Raw genomic sequence first — 14,153 nt, forward strand, 5'->3', positions numbered from 1 at the left:
GGTGGCCACCTGACTAACCGTTCGAGGGACGGTCTCACCGCTCCAACCAGTTGAGAGAGAGCACGGGACAGTAAAGCAGTCTAGGGGAACAAGGCGCGAATGCCAAGTTACACGTTGATCGGGCTCATCATCAAGATCGTGGGTGCACGGTCAGAAGTATGCTGTTGCATTACTCTGAGCAAAAGTGATCATTCGGGTCACTATTCACGACAAGATGTCTGCATTATGGCAAAAGGGAGCGGGCGGCGAGCAATTAAGAGAAGAAGTACGAGCTAGATATGGCACGAGCTACCAGAGAATAGCCACGGGGACGCTGGAACAGGTAGGAACCAGGGGATTTGAAGTTCAAAGTGCTTATAAATCACCAAAGGGCATCCACTAGCAAACTACACTTCCAAAAAGCGTATGCTTAGTATTACTATGGAGCTGTTTATTACCTCTGCACAAGGAGTAAGCCCAAGGGTGGTGATATGGCCGATAATGCAACCAGACTATCTAAAGAGCATGGTGGTGACCACCGCGGGCGTTTTGCAGCCTGCAACCTCAACCGTAGGGGATATACCAGAAGAAGGCAGACACGAAGTAGAATTGGTCCGAATGCCGTGAGTTGATCAACAAACTACAATAATTCAGTGGAAGAATGGAAAAACGAAGGCCACGGGTGGAAACGAAGTTACTAAGACGTCTCTGAAAGACATTAAGAGGTCAAATCTCATGGACAGCCACAATGGTCCTACGAAATTGCAACACAAGCTGCAGCAGAGAGGGCAACGAGCAGATATGAAGGTTGGAATTAGTTGCGATGGTACAAGAAGGTCCTGTACACGGCACCCTTGCTCAAGCTAAAATCCTAGGAGGGGGTGTTCTATGTTAACTGAGCAGAGCAGAATGAGCATCATCGGTCGCAGGAAGTGGTCAAAACACGGAAGTAGGAGTTGGAAGACACATTATAGGAGACACCGAGGAAGCAGTAGGACGACAAGCGTCACTCAGAGGGAAGTGAAACACGAAGTCAAGACAACGCATTTCGCCGCACCAACGAGTGACTCGGGACGAGTCACAATGATTATATTGGGGGACTGTTGGGTAGCGGAGGTCCCGTGTAACAGTTTTGGGTCTGTTAGCCAAGGAATTAGGATAAAAATATTGTAAAACTCTGAACTGTGTGGAGCACGAAGTGTAAAAGGTCGAGTCAAAGGGTTGTCTGCCCGAAAAATAACATAAATTAATAGGAAGTAAGTCGGTCCACGAACCATAGAAAGGTATAAATAGAGCATGGCTCTATAGGGGAAAGACATTTTTTGGTATCTAATCTTGGATAAAAGGTGGAATGGGTTTCTGAAGGAAAGTCTAAAAGCATCTGTAAGTCCGAGTCAAGGGTTTGGGGTAGTAGACAGAGGCTCTACAACTGTGTGTGCAGAGGCCTGAAAGAGTCCACAGTTGTGTGCACAGACCCCTGCAACTGAGTGCACAGGGCAGATCGGGATGTATTGGTGAAGAAAGGAAATAAAGATAAGTCTATTATGAGGATTATTTGTGATCTCTAAATTATTGCGAATCTAGCTTTTGTATGGTCAATAAGACTGTTTGATTTATGCGCATTAATGAATACTTGTGAATATGGGTCAAATATTAATATGTGAACTGAATAAATGTGATAAATGTTTGCTTAAATACCACTATAAAGGCAGATCCTAGCTGCAATACTTTATCCTCTAAATTAGATCAATAGACCGCGCACTAATTGACAATAAGAGGCACTTGGGACCTACGCGAATACTGTGCAACACGAAACTACAGAATGGGGTGTGACACCTCCAGCCCACATCTAGACATCCCAACGATGCAGAAACCTAGTTCCAACACCCTCCCCTTCTACCTCGAGTGAGACCTCAGTCCGCACTTCGCGGGCTGTTTCCAAAAGGGCCAGTAGCTGTGAGATTCTCTTGGCTAAATAATTCTTCCGAACCTGGGTCAGGCCCATATAAGCCAACAATCATTCTAGTAGTGGAGTGGGAGATAGGGGAGCTTCACCCAAACTGGGACTGGAGAAGGAACATCACTATCTGGGTTGAAGCTGGGACTCCAACTATCCAAATAAAGACCGTAGGCTCCCATGAAATAAGGGTCACTCCTGAATGCTAAGTCTTGATCCATCTTGTTTTCAAAGTATAAGGTGTAGAAGCCCTTACCACTTAATCATGAGATGACCTCTCCTTTGATAAGAGGATTCCAATTCTTCTCTATCCAAGACCAAACCAAGCGTAGAGAGGGCAAAAGGCCCATAACTGCTCAATAAGGCCCCAGTCCACGTGCTGCAATGCACATGAGCGAGCTAGAGGGGCACTGATCTCAATCTTAGGAATCACATCTGATTTTATAACAAAATGTGAAGGGCCCTACTTCTATAACTTGAGCACAGAAACACCCAAGGAGTTTAAGGCCACAATATCATAATCCAAAGAGACATCCTGGGTCGATGTAACAATAGGGATGTTTTACTAGCGGAAGAAAAAATGCCAAGCTTGGAAAGGAGATGGGGCAAGAGGGGAGGATGGATAAGGGGGAAGGGGTGGGGATAAATACCTAAGAAGGAAGCCACGAATGTGTAGCAGGAGGAGTGCAACACAACTAACCTAAGGGGGTGGGAATTTTTAGTTCTTATTATTTTTTCACTTCCCTTGGTCTCACATATTATTCAATGGTAACAAAATGACAAGATTTTTGAAAGGCCCTTTATTAATTGATTACTTAAGTGATAACAAAAGGGGAGTTTGTCATTATGTTATGGTGAAATAAGAATATATTTATTGCTAATCTTGTTGGTTTACTAAACTTTTCATTATAAAAAATTAGGCTACAGATCATTGGTTTCTCCATATAGAATGTTGAACATAATGCCACTATTAGAGATTGCACTAAATTATTTAGAAATTAATTCGACAATATCACTATTAAAGAGGAAATTGTTGTGTTCTCATTAATGAAATTTGCTAAAATATAGATTGATCATCTTATGTCCACGTTAGGAAATTTTGTGAGCCTCAACCACAAACATGTAATTAGGATTTCCAATAAAATTTCTCTACTAATTCCAATAACCATGATTTTCATTCTAAAAAATGAAAAATGAGTTCAAAAATACTTCTCATGCCCATAAATATTTGTAAATCCTAGAATTTTGTTTTCCACTCCATTCCTATCATTTCCCCCTCTTAATTTAGTTTATCTTCTAATAATGTCCTCACTTTGTTAATTGCTACAATAAATTAATGAGTGAAATAAATGATAACTAAAATGGCTCCTAATTCTTATTTTTAGGTGTTTTTATTTTCATTTTGATCGGAGAAGCCGCATCATATCATTTAAAGAATAACATATTTCCTTTTCAAAATTTTCCTGTTTAGTGATAATAATTTTTCTCATTTAATATTATAATTTTTCTCATTTATATATCATATGGGAAACAACAAAATTCAATAAATTTTGGATTAATCATATTACATGCGTTTACTTTCTAGTTTATCTAAAATGATACTTAAGATTCGGGGCATGCCTTGACATTGTATAATCCCTTATAAATTGTTAATGCTGATTTGATCATAAAACACAAATCCGTATATTTATAACTTGATGTGTGAATGGTAAACTTTAGTATATTTAGTTTGTTTATATAATATGTTAGTAAAGAAATAAATATAGGTATACTCCTATCTTGGTCATTGTTCTCAATATTAATTTATTTACTCATATACATGAAAAAAAGAAAAAGTTTTAAATTAATTTTGAAGGCATTCATATAGTCCTTTCCTAGCTTATTTTTTTTCTTTGATTATTATATCATAGTATTCTAGACAATCACTTGGGAGGGATGAGTAAAAAGGGATAACACGTAAATTTTATTGTCCATAGTATACTTAAATTCAAGGAGAGAATGCCACATCATCACATGATCCAACATAAGTTTTGAGTATTGCAAATATAAATGATAAATAGACAAAAACAATCCTAAAAAGTCAAATATTATGATAGGATCCATGATACAATAATAAACTTAAAACGAATATTGAAATCAAATGGGGAAATAATGTTTTCAAAGCCCATGGTTGAAACTATAAATACGATTCGACACATTTGTTACAATAATTCAACTACAAATGCGATTCAACACATTTGTCACAATAACTCTATTACTATAACTCAATAACTCAAACTATAAACAAATTTTTACTTAAATTCTATTCAAATGATATATGAGCATATTTTTTTCTTCTAACAAAACAATAAAAATAACATACAATTTCCAATATTTAATCTATAATTTTTTACTAGAGGAATCAACAATTGAATAGGTTTTGTACTTGCATGACATGGGGTCAATTCCGGCCTCTACCACCATAACTCCTAGGTGAACTGTGCTTCCTTCCAGCGTATGATCACATGTAAGCAACTAGGGATTTGAATATAGGAACCTTGTACTCACACTTACTTTACATTTTCACAGACTTGCCAAGTGAGATTCTTAGGGAGAGAGGGTGAAAATCTAATCTATAATTGATGTAATAATCTTGAAAACAAATAATCACAACATGCTATAATAGTTTTATATATCAAACATTTCTCTCAAATACTATTATTCATGATGGAAACTAAGATCAACTTAGTTAAGTTATGGTTTTAATATTCAAGGTTCAAGTGAAGTAGTTCTAATTTAAAATACAAAGGATGGCTCTTATACTTCAAGAATAACTAGTCGTATAACTATATCCATCTTAATTTCAAGTTTATTAAGCACAAAAAGAAATCAAATCCTTCAGGGTGAAAACCCTTTGTCCAGTTTTACACTCACAAAAATGTTTGCACCTTTTTTGTGAGTGTAAAACTGGACAAAGGGTTTGCACCTTGAAGGATTTGATTTCTTTTTGTGCTTAATAAACTTGAAATTAAGATGGATATAGTTATACGACTAGTTATTCTTGAAGTATAAGAGCCATCCTTTGTATTTTAAATCTATTACAAATCCATTTGGCTTCATAGTGATCTATACACATCCATATACCACCATCTCAAGATAGAATGCACACATATATTTATAATCTTAGTAAAATATGTTAAACATGTTGGATTATTTTTACTAATGTAGCTCCACTAGGCAGATCATAATAACGCAACGAATGGGGGTGTTTAATGTAGAAACAAATTGTTGTTAGTCCCATCTGAGTGTGCTAATACAAAATAAATTGTTTCATTTTCAAAACCAAACTTTTGACTGTGGGACATTAGTGTCACATTATCTAGATAGGTTATGTTCATATACTAAAGCCTTATATTTAGGTAAATAAGCCATACTTGATTGATTAGACAAGAGTTGACTACCAAGTGCGTGGTAGGATTTTTTCTGCTAAATTCTAAAAGTGGATGACATACTTAAAAACAATAGACAAATTTTCAAAACCAAACATTTGACTATGAGACATTAGTGTCACCTTATCTAGGTAAGTTATGTTCAAATACTAAAGCCTTATATTTAAATAAATAAGCCATACTTGATTGATTAGATCAGAGTTGACTACCAAGTTCGTGGTAGGATTTTTACTGCTAAGTTCTAAAAATGGATTACATACTTAACACTATCGAAGAAAATAAAATTTTCCACTAGATTTGCAATTGAAAGGTACAAGAGAGGAAGACAAACAACATACTCATTTATATAATCATGTTCTCCAAAAATTAGATCTACACACTTTGAATTAAATCCGCATGAATATTTTTTCACTTAAATGTACTAAATCCATAGATTGCATGTAACATTTCAATAGTATATTAAATCCATAGAATGCTCGTACCAATTTAACATCGTTGTGTGTATTATAAGTTTAATATATTAGATATATATATATATATATTGCGTGTCAAATGCATAATTGATTTTCAATTCATTCCCTTTACAGGAATAATCAATATGTTTTCATTGAACTAATTTCAATACAATAAAATTTAATTTGTATCCTTTCTCTAAAGAATATTAATATATGTTCATGGTATTTGGAAAATATAATAATCTCCAACCATGTAGGATTATCTAATTTCTCACTTGGAAACATTTTATTTGTTTTCATCTCGGACCAAAAGAGCCCTTTGAAATGGTGTTTAATGACATTGGAGTGGAAGAGGAAGAAGCGATGTCTGAAACTGAATTATGTGATGTAGATGAAACATTTGTGTTATTATTTGGCTGTGAATGGTTTGCTGCCATATTAGTATTAGTGTTTGGGTTTAAATGAAAGACATCTATAAAGGGTGGCGGATTGGGTTCTAAAAGATGTTGGTTTTTGCTAGTGAGAAATGTTATAACTTCTGACATGGAAGGACGTAGTGTTGCAGATGCTTGTGTGCAAAGAAGAGATATGTGAACAACTTTTAGTACCTCCTCTTGGTAGTTTTCTTGGATGTTGGGATCAATTATGTCCAAGACAGTACCTGATAGATGACAATTCCAAACCTGCACCAAACATATTTTATAAATTTGGATATCATTTCAATTTTGTTTTAAGAAGAAAAGAGGATTATGAATATGTTGAGGCCATTACCATTGTTAAGAGAGATGGTATATCATTTGTGTGAATAGGGGGTTTATTCCTTCTTCCAGTAATAATCTCAAGGACTAGCACGCCAAAAGCATAAACATCAACTTTTTCTGTCAAATGACCATGAATGAGATATTCTGGGGCCATGTAACCTCTGTGAAAACAAAAATAAGTATTAGCCACATTTTCTATGAATAGCATTTTATTAATGATATTTATTAAATTTATTCTCACCTGGTTCCAACAATTCCCGTGCTAATATGAGTTTGATCCTCTGAGAAGTATCTAACCAACCCAAAATCTGCAATTTTAGGTTTGAAATGGTGGTCTAGTAGAATATTGCTAGCTTTTATGTCTCGATGGATGATGCGTATATCTGATCCTTGGTGGAGATAAGCTAGCCCACAGACAGTTCCTAATATAATTTCAAACCTCCTTTGCCAATCTAGTACATTTCCCATGTTTTCATCTGTTGCAAAGTGTAATTCTATCTCAAAGAACTAAAATATAACTAAAAAAATTAGTAATTCCTAACATTTAAAGATTAATTGTAAGGAAAATCAACTTATAGGGAAGAAATATTACCAAATAGAAAGTGATCAAGGCTTTTGTTGGGAAGGTATTCATAGACCAAGAGTTTTTCTGGGCCATCCACGCTACATCCAAGAAGTTTGACTAGGTTTTTATGTTGAACACAACTTATCAAATTCACTTCATTGAAAAACTCACTCACATTATCTTCTTTATTGGAAAATAATCTCTTCACAGCGATTTGTCTACCATCTATCATAACTCCCTGCCAACATGTCCAATATTTTTTGCTCAATGGTGTTGTAAAATTATTAATGTATTTAAAAAATCAATCTCATAAAATGGATATGGAAATCACCTTATATACTGAACCAAAGCCACCTTGACCAATTTTGTTTGTAGGGTCGAAATTTTTTGTTGCAGTTTGCAGAATTTCAAATTTGTAATTTAGTTTTGATTTGGATATTGCTGTTGAAAGTTGACCTGATGGTTTGTAGCATCCTGCAAACAAAATTATAAGATGTTAATAATTTTAGAAGTATAGTATAACCATGTTATCGAATACTACATTGTTTTAGTTTATGTAATCTATGCATTGTTCTCTATTACATGTTTTATTTTCTAATAAACATAAAAAAATTAGAAATCAAGGAAAATTTTAGGGGCTAATATTCGCAAGTGGGTTAACTTTCCATGTTCTTTTGAAAAAAAGTATTTGCCAATTTCCATTTTTTCTAGTTATGATTAGTAGTACAAAATTATTTTACCTTAAAAATCACCAAAATTTTATATAAACTAATATAGAATAATTAGAAATATAAATATTATTACCAAACATTTTACAATTTACATATTATGGACTAGTAAGGTTTGCCAAGATTTATAAACTTTAAGATAAACTTTCATCCTTAAAATTCTCCCTGTTAAAAATTAAGGCAGTGAAAACATTCAATACTTTATCTTATACCAATTATAGTTTTAACATCTATAAGAATTATGATCATTAGCAATTTTTTATATTAGTAGCATTATGATATCTCTACTTTTATCATTAATGTTAACACTATTAAATAGTTACAACTTGGTGTGTATTGAGTGGTGGGTGAGTGAAACATTATAAATGGTTGTGTATATTTTCATAACATATCACATACTCCATCCTTCCAAGCCTTACTAGATATGGGAGATGTAACACCTTGATTTTTATCCTTGGATTAGCAATGACTATTTGCCTACACAATAAATGGCCAAGGGAAACAAATGCAATATGTAAATGTTGTACATTAAACATTAATAATAAAAATATATCACCCATTATAGACAAGGAAGAACACAAACGTTAGCGATTCTTAATCCTCAAGGAAGAAAATAAAGGGAGATTAAATGGGCCAAAACCAAATTATGATATTTCATTTTAATTCAAAGTTCATTCCTTATGTCAGCCTATGTCAGACCAACAATCTTTAGGATGAGTTGCAAGTGAGTTTTGTGAGATTCTTAGGGGTGACGTGGAGAGTTGTGAATATGCATACATATTCAATGACTTTTTTTTATGCAAAAAAAATATCCCATAATTCTAGGGAAGAATTGGGGAAAATCCTACGTTGTTATAATTATAACAAATTGCTAGTTATTCCTATTATGGGAGTTATGTGAGAAAATGTACTTATGTGGAAGGAAAAATAATGTCAATGAGGAAATTAACCATACTTGAGAATCTCATTAGTCCTAGTAATGAGATTTTTAGTCCAATCTATGTTGGAGCCAAGAAGGAAGTGGGATAGCCCAATCGATTGTGTGGTAGTAAAGGAGATCCCCTTCTTTGGGTTATGTAGGGTAAAAAGGATAAAGTGCTAGTGAGTTAGGATTGTGTTAGAGTGAACAAAGTGAAAATTCTAGGAATTGGGTAGAGTAAGATGACTATGCTATCCATAAGAGAAATTTGAGTCTATGTGAACTCACAACCCCATCTCAGGGGTTACATTTTGTAGAGAGATTAAACACTAAAAATCCTCTAGTTGGGTACAACGCCCAACATCTATAGTCAATTTGTGTTTATTTTCATAAATATAAGTGTCATGATCAATTGATTATTATGTTGAATTTAATTTGTGATATTATTAATTTAATATTTTGTATAATATAAATTGGAATCATTATATATATATATATATATATATATATATATATATATATATATATATATATATATATATATATATATATATATATATATATAAGCATGCATTAATTAAATGTGTACACATGGGTTGCATTCCCTATGTTGCATGCATAAGTCATTTCATAGGACTTATGTTATCATTGCTTAAAAGGTAGATATCATGTTTGTTAGATGACTAGGAAAATTATAAAAGGCATTAAAGAAATATTTTAAAATAGATGGGAGGAATTTGATTTATGCAACTACCCCAACAACATACATCAGTGGTTTGGTATGTAACAAAGTGATAAAAAACATGGTTACATTAATAGGGCTATATTAGCGAATAAGTAGAGCTTCTAGAGAAATGAAGTTGAATGTTGCACACTAAGTATTTGCTAAAATTCCTCTAGGTTCATTTCAGGAAAAAGTTATAAATTCAATTATTATGGAATGATGACTCAAATCCTCGAAATGGTTTTCTATTAGAGCATGTAGAAGCCAAAATTTTATAATTCATGGTCATAGAATTGTCTTTCATAAAATTTGGAAATGAAAGTTTGAAATTGGGAGAAAATTCCTATTTCTAGATGAAATAATAAGGGTAATTGGCATAGATACATTGAATTGAGAGGCCAAGTCGTTGAATTTAGTGAAGAATGGACAAGTTGTAGAGGCTAATTTTGAGAATTTATGGCAGTTGTGATTAACATTACATGTGTGTGTGTGTGTGTTCATGTATTATTCATTTTTTCTTTTAATATCAATAATATGACATGGATCCATACTCTTGGTGCATAATTGTATTGGTGACATGGAGGCATTAGATTACAACTAGGTGGAATCATGGGCATGTAAGTGGTAGTTACATGGCAGGGTCCATAGTGGTAGGAGGCAATACCATCAAAAGTGGTTTACAAACTCATGCAAGGCATTCTTTGAATCATGTCTTACGCTCCTATAATTGTCATAAGGGTGATGAGTGTCATATAGGCAATATGATATAGGTAAATGATTATAGGACCATAGAGAAAACTTAAATAGTGGGCATGTTATGCACCACTAATATATCTTTGTGATTAATCTGAGATCTACATCAGGAACATGTGTAGATTCATGTTGTAGATAGGACCCCTGCCCATCACATCAAATTATGACCATGTATGACATGGAGGTTGTTAGGATGAAGTGGGACTCCCTATCTTAACTATGAGAAAAGAGTGGACCAAATGGTGGAAAAAAGAATAAGAAGCATGAGTGTGTAATAAATTTCTTAAATAATATAATTTATTAAGAAGAAATAAAAATAAAGTGGAGGCAAGAAAAATGGGCCATACAAGAATGGCATGGTAGCACAAGTGGTAAGGAAGATGAAATTGCCACATTAAATTTTGACATGTAGGAACCCTATTCCATGTCAATATCCATGTGTATTTCCATACCAACAAGATGGTTACATATTTAAAAAAAATGGATCCAGTTTCTTGTTTTGGCCATAAGAGGATCGTATTTAGCCATATCTAGCTAAAAGTTTAGTGGTAGGTGCACAATGAAGATGAACATAAGAGTGCCAATGATTTAACAATTCATATTAAGTATTATAGAAATTGTATATTTTTTGTTTTTGAATAACAAGGTGGTATTCCTTGATACATGCTCTATTCTCAATCAAATTTCGATAGTTAATTAGAAGAGTAGAAATGAAGAAACACAATGGAGGATTTGGCCAAATTCTGAAGTGTTTAGGATGGAGGTGAAAAAATAGATCAGAATCCACTATTTTATGAAATCTTTTGGGGATTTTTGGGATCTCCAAAGGAGGAAAACAAACCCTAAATTACTAATCTAGAAACGTTATCCGAGTTGACATTTTACCACCTCAAAGAGTGAGTTAAATTTGTCTTACTGAATATTTCCCAATTTTTTTATCTTGAATTGTAGTTTTGGCTACAAATTTCAAGTGTTGAGAAAGTATAAAAAGGGCCATGTTGACAATTCCAAATTGATGCGAAATTTGGTAGGAGAGTAAATATACCAATTTGGAAGTTGTTTTGTAGTCACAACATTGACTATTATCTACTTTTGATAAAAGGAATTGTGATTCTTGCCAACTTTTCTTCTACAGGTGGTAGAAGCAAGTGTCTGAGCTTGATTTCACTCGTGATAAACGTGCAAAAATTAGGCAAAAGTAGTGATTTATGAAAGGCATAATGTTTATCTATGAGCTTAGATTGGATAGTGATTCACAAGACATGACATGAATCATAGAAGAATGTGCATGAAGGCATAGAATCTAGATAAGTGTTTTAGGAATATTCAGAAATTGAGAGGAAGGACTTGTAGCATTGATTCACAAAAAATTATAATATCCAGAATTTCTATAAGTTGAAATAAATGATATAGATATAGAAATGAAGTGTATGTAATCTTACTATTTCTATGCAAACTTCTTGTAGATTTAGTGTTATATTTTGAACAAGTAGAGGTCAACATTGAAGAGCGCCATTGAAGACGAGACATGGAAGATGCATATGGAACTTATAGTAATGAACAAGATAAATGTGAAAACATCAATTTAACAAATTAGGAGATAATGTCTAATGAAAAAAAAAAAAGAGAGCCAATAGAGATAGTAGAAAGCATGAGGATTTTAACACCCTTAATTTTGTAATATAATTGCACCTTTATGACATATAGTTTGGTGAGTCAAATGGTATTCCCAAAGGACAAATTGTGTATAGTAAATATTATACATGATGTTATTAATATTAAAAATAAATTGCTGGTTGACAAGAGGACTAAAACCATAAGGGCATATAACTCCACAAGACAGAAATGAGAAGGGGATAAGGGGGCTAAAAGAAGCCAAATCCATGCATAATATTGTTTTATTATTAACGAAAGTCCCTTGATGTTAGGGGGAATAAAATTTGGGTATTGTGGCAAGTAAATGGGTAAATTATTCTTCAAGTGACAAATAGGAAGTGTTGGCTATGCGTTATATTCTTTGCACAAATAACCCCACACACTAAATATTGCATCGGTATAATAGGGGGTTCATAAGGTGAATGAGAAGCACCCTATTACAGGGTGTCATAGGAGGGAGAACCCCCACCCCCGCCATTTAGGTTTTTTTTTGCATTAATTTTGGATAGTTTTTGACCCATGGTTTTTTGCTTTTAGTGGTTTTGTTGTGCATGGTGGTTTTTCCCATGTTTTTTTAATTACAATTATGGAACTACAGTTGTATTCTAATCTAGGGTAAATGTATATATGTTATATTGTAGTACTGTAAAGAAGATACATAGTAACATCTTTTGGTATTTCCTAGTTTGGGTCTATAGGGTAAAATCTCCATGTTAATGTGTGTGTTTTCCATTTCCTCTTTTATGCTTTATTAAGAATTTATTTGTAGGGATTAACTATATATAGTTGGAGCTTGCATTTGGTACTAGGCAATTTTAGCTTCAAGGGGATGATTTTGTGGCTAAGGGGATTTTCTTGGGCCTATGGTAGACCCTCTTATAGTGGAAAATATATAAAATCGATTCTTATAGTGAAAGTAAATGGTAAAAACTTAAAATGTAGAGATCGAGAAATTTAATGGCTAGCGTTTTAAGCCATGAAATATTAAAATGGAAGATTTATTGGTGGACAAAGATCAGTTGATCATTATGGATCTGTGTACTACACCAACAGAGATGCCAACAAAAGACTGAACCAAGTTGTATTGAAACTCAAGGAACACAATATGGTTGTGTCTCTTAGATTCACTATTACTAAATGTTTCAAGAGAAGATATAGCTAAGGAATTATGCAACAATTCAAGAACTTTTTATTAGTCTAAATCCCTAGTGAGAAAATAGTTCCTATAAAAAATGATGTATAACTTGAGGATGAAGGATGGAGACTCAGTAATGAAGCATTTGAACATCTTCCATAATGTGGAAAGTCAACTATTATCTATTGATATTAAAATTTTAGATGAAGATAAGTGTATTAATTTGGTGTTTTCTTTACCATACATGTTGGATATTTTGTTTTTTCCCATAGGTAGTAATGAAACTATGTTAAGTTTCCATGAATAGTCTCATCCTTGTTATTGAAGGAGATGAGACAAAAAAATGAAAAGTGATAACATAGATGCCTCATTTATTAGAGGATGCTCATAGAATAGAAATGAAAATAAATCCTCAAGTGGGAGATGTAAATCTAGAGGAATATCTAAATCTCAAGGGAAATTCAACAAGATATGTTGGAGAAGTGGATAATAAGGGAAATACAAGATTGATGATCCAAAATTATTGAAAAACGAAGGGTTATTATGACACATATTTTAAAAAAGGAAAAACTTATTAAAATGAAGGGGGTGTGTATATAACTTATTCAAGAACACATGTACATTATTAGGCATGGTTGGTTGACTTGGGGGCATTCTCTCATATGTCTCCTCATAGAGAGTGGTTTTGCAAGTATGAAAGATATCATAGCAATGGTGTTTTCCTAGTAGATGACTTGATTGCCACATTCATAGGATGAGGTAAAGTCAAGTTTAAGTTCATGTTTTGAAGGATTAGAACACTCCCTAATGTTTTTCACATCCCAGTATTGGAAAAATTTTGATTTATATAAGTGATATGAGCAATGTAGGTGTAAAAATAATGTTTGAAAAATAATTCTTGCAAGATGGTTTGAGGAGAAATGGTATTGTTAAGGGGAGTTGAGACTGGAACTATGTATAAGAATTTCAGAAGAACTGTTAGTGGTGGGTGCCAAAATTTCATTTTCCCTGAGAGTGGAGCTAATCAAGGAAAACACCCTACACTCTTTGGAGAAATACTATGTTGTAGCATGAAATATTGGAGCATATTAAA

General features: G+C 33.5%; 1 protein-coding gene across 5 annotated transcripts in view; it reads right to left on the bottom strand.

The window, feature by feature from the left end:
- Window positions 1-6,099: 6,099 nt before the first annotated feature.
- The window catches only part of LOC149206392 (cysteine-rich receptor-like protein kinase 2), a 217,372-nt gene continuing 209,318 nt past the window's right edge, over window positions 6,100-14,153 (bottom strand). For all 5 annotated transcript variants that reach the window (XM_089393702.1, XM_089393705.1, XM_089393701.1 and 2 more), the window contains 5 exons: window positions 7,477-7,619; window positions 7,173-7,383; window positions 6,822-7,056; window positions 6,591-6,741; window positions 6,100-6,502 (listed from right to left, as the gene is read on the bottom strand). In XM_089393702.1, coding sequence (XP_089249828.1) covers window positions 6,116-6,502; window positions 6,591-6,741; window positions 6,822-7,056; window positions 7,173-7,383; window positions 7,477-7,619 — 1,127 coding nt within the window. In that variant the 3' untranslated portion in view covers window positions 6,100-6,115. The remainder of the gene's footprint in view (window positions 6,503-6,590; window positions 6,742-6,821; window positions 7,057-7,172; window positions 7,384-7,476; window positions 7,620-14,153) is intronic.

This window comes from Pinus tabuliformis, chromosome 1_2, assembly GCF_031772625.1.
Source record: "Pinus tabuliformis cultivar Carrire ecotype Pingquan chromosome 1_2, CPIR1, whole genome shotgun sequence".
NCBI lineage: Eukaryota > Viridiplantae > Streptophyta > Pinopsida > Pinales > Pinaceae > Pinus > Pinus tabuliformis.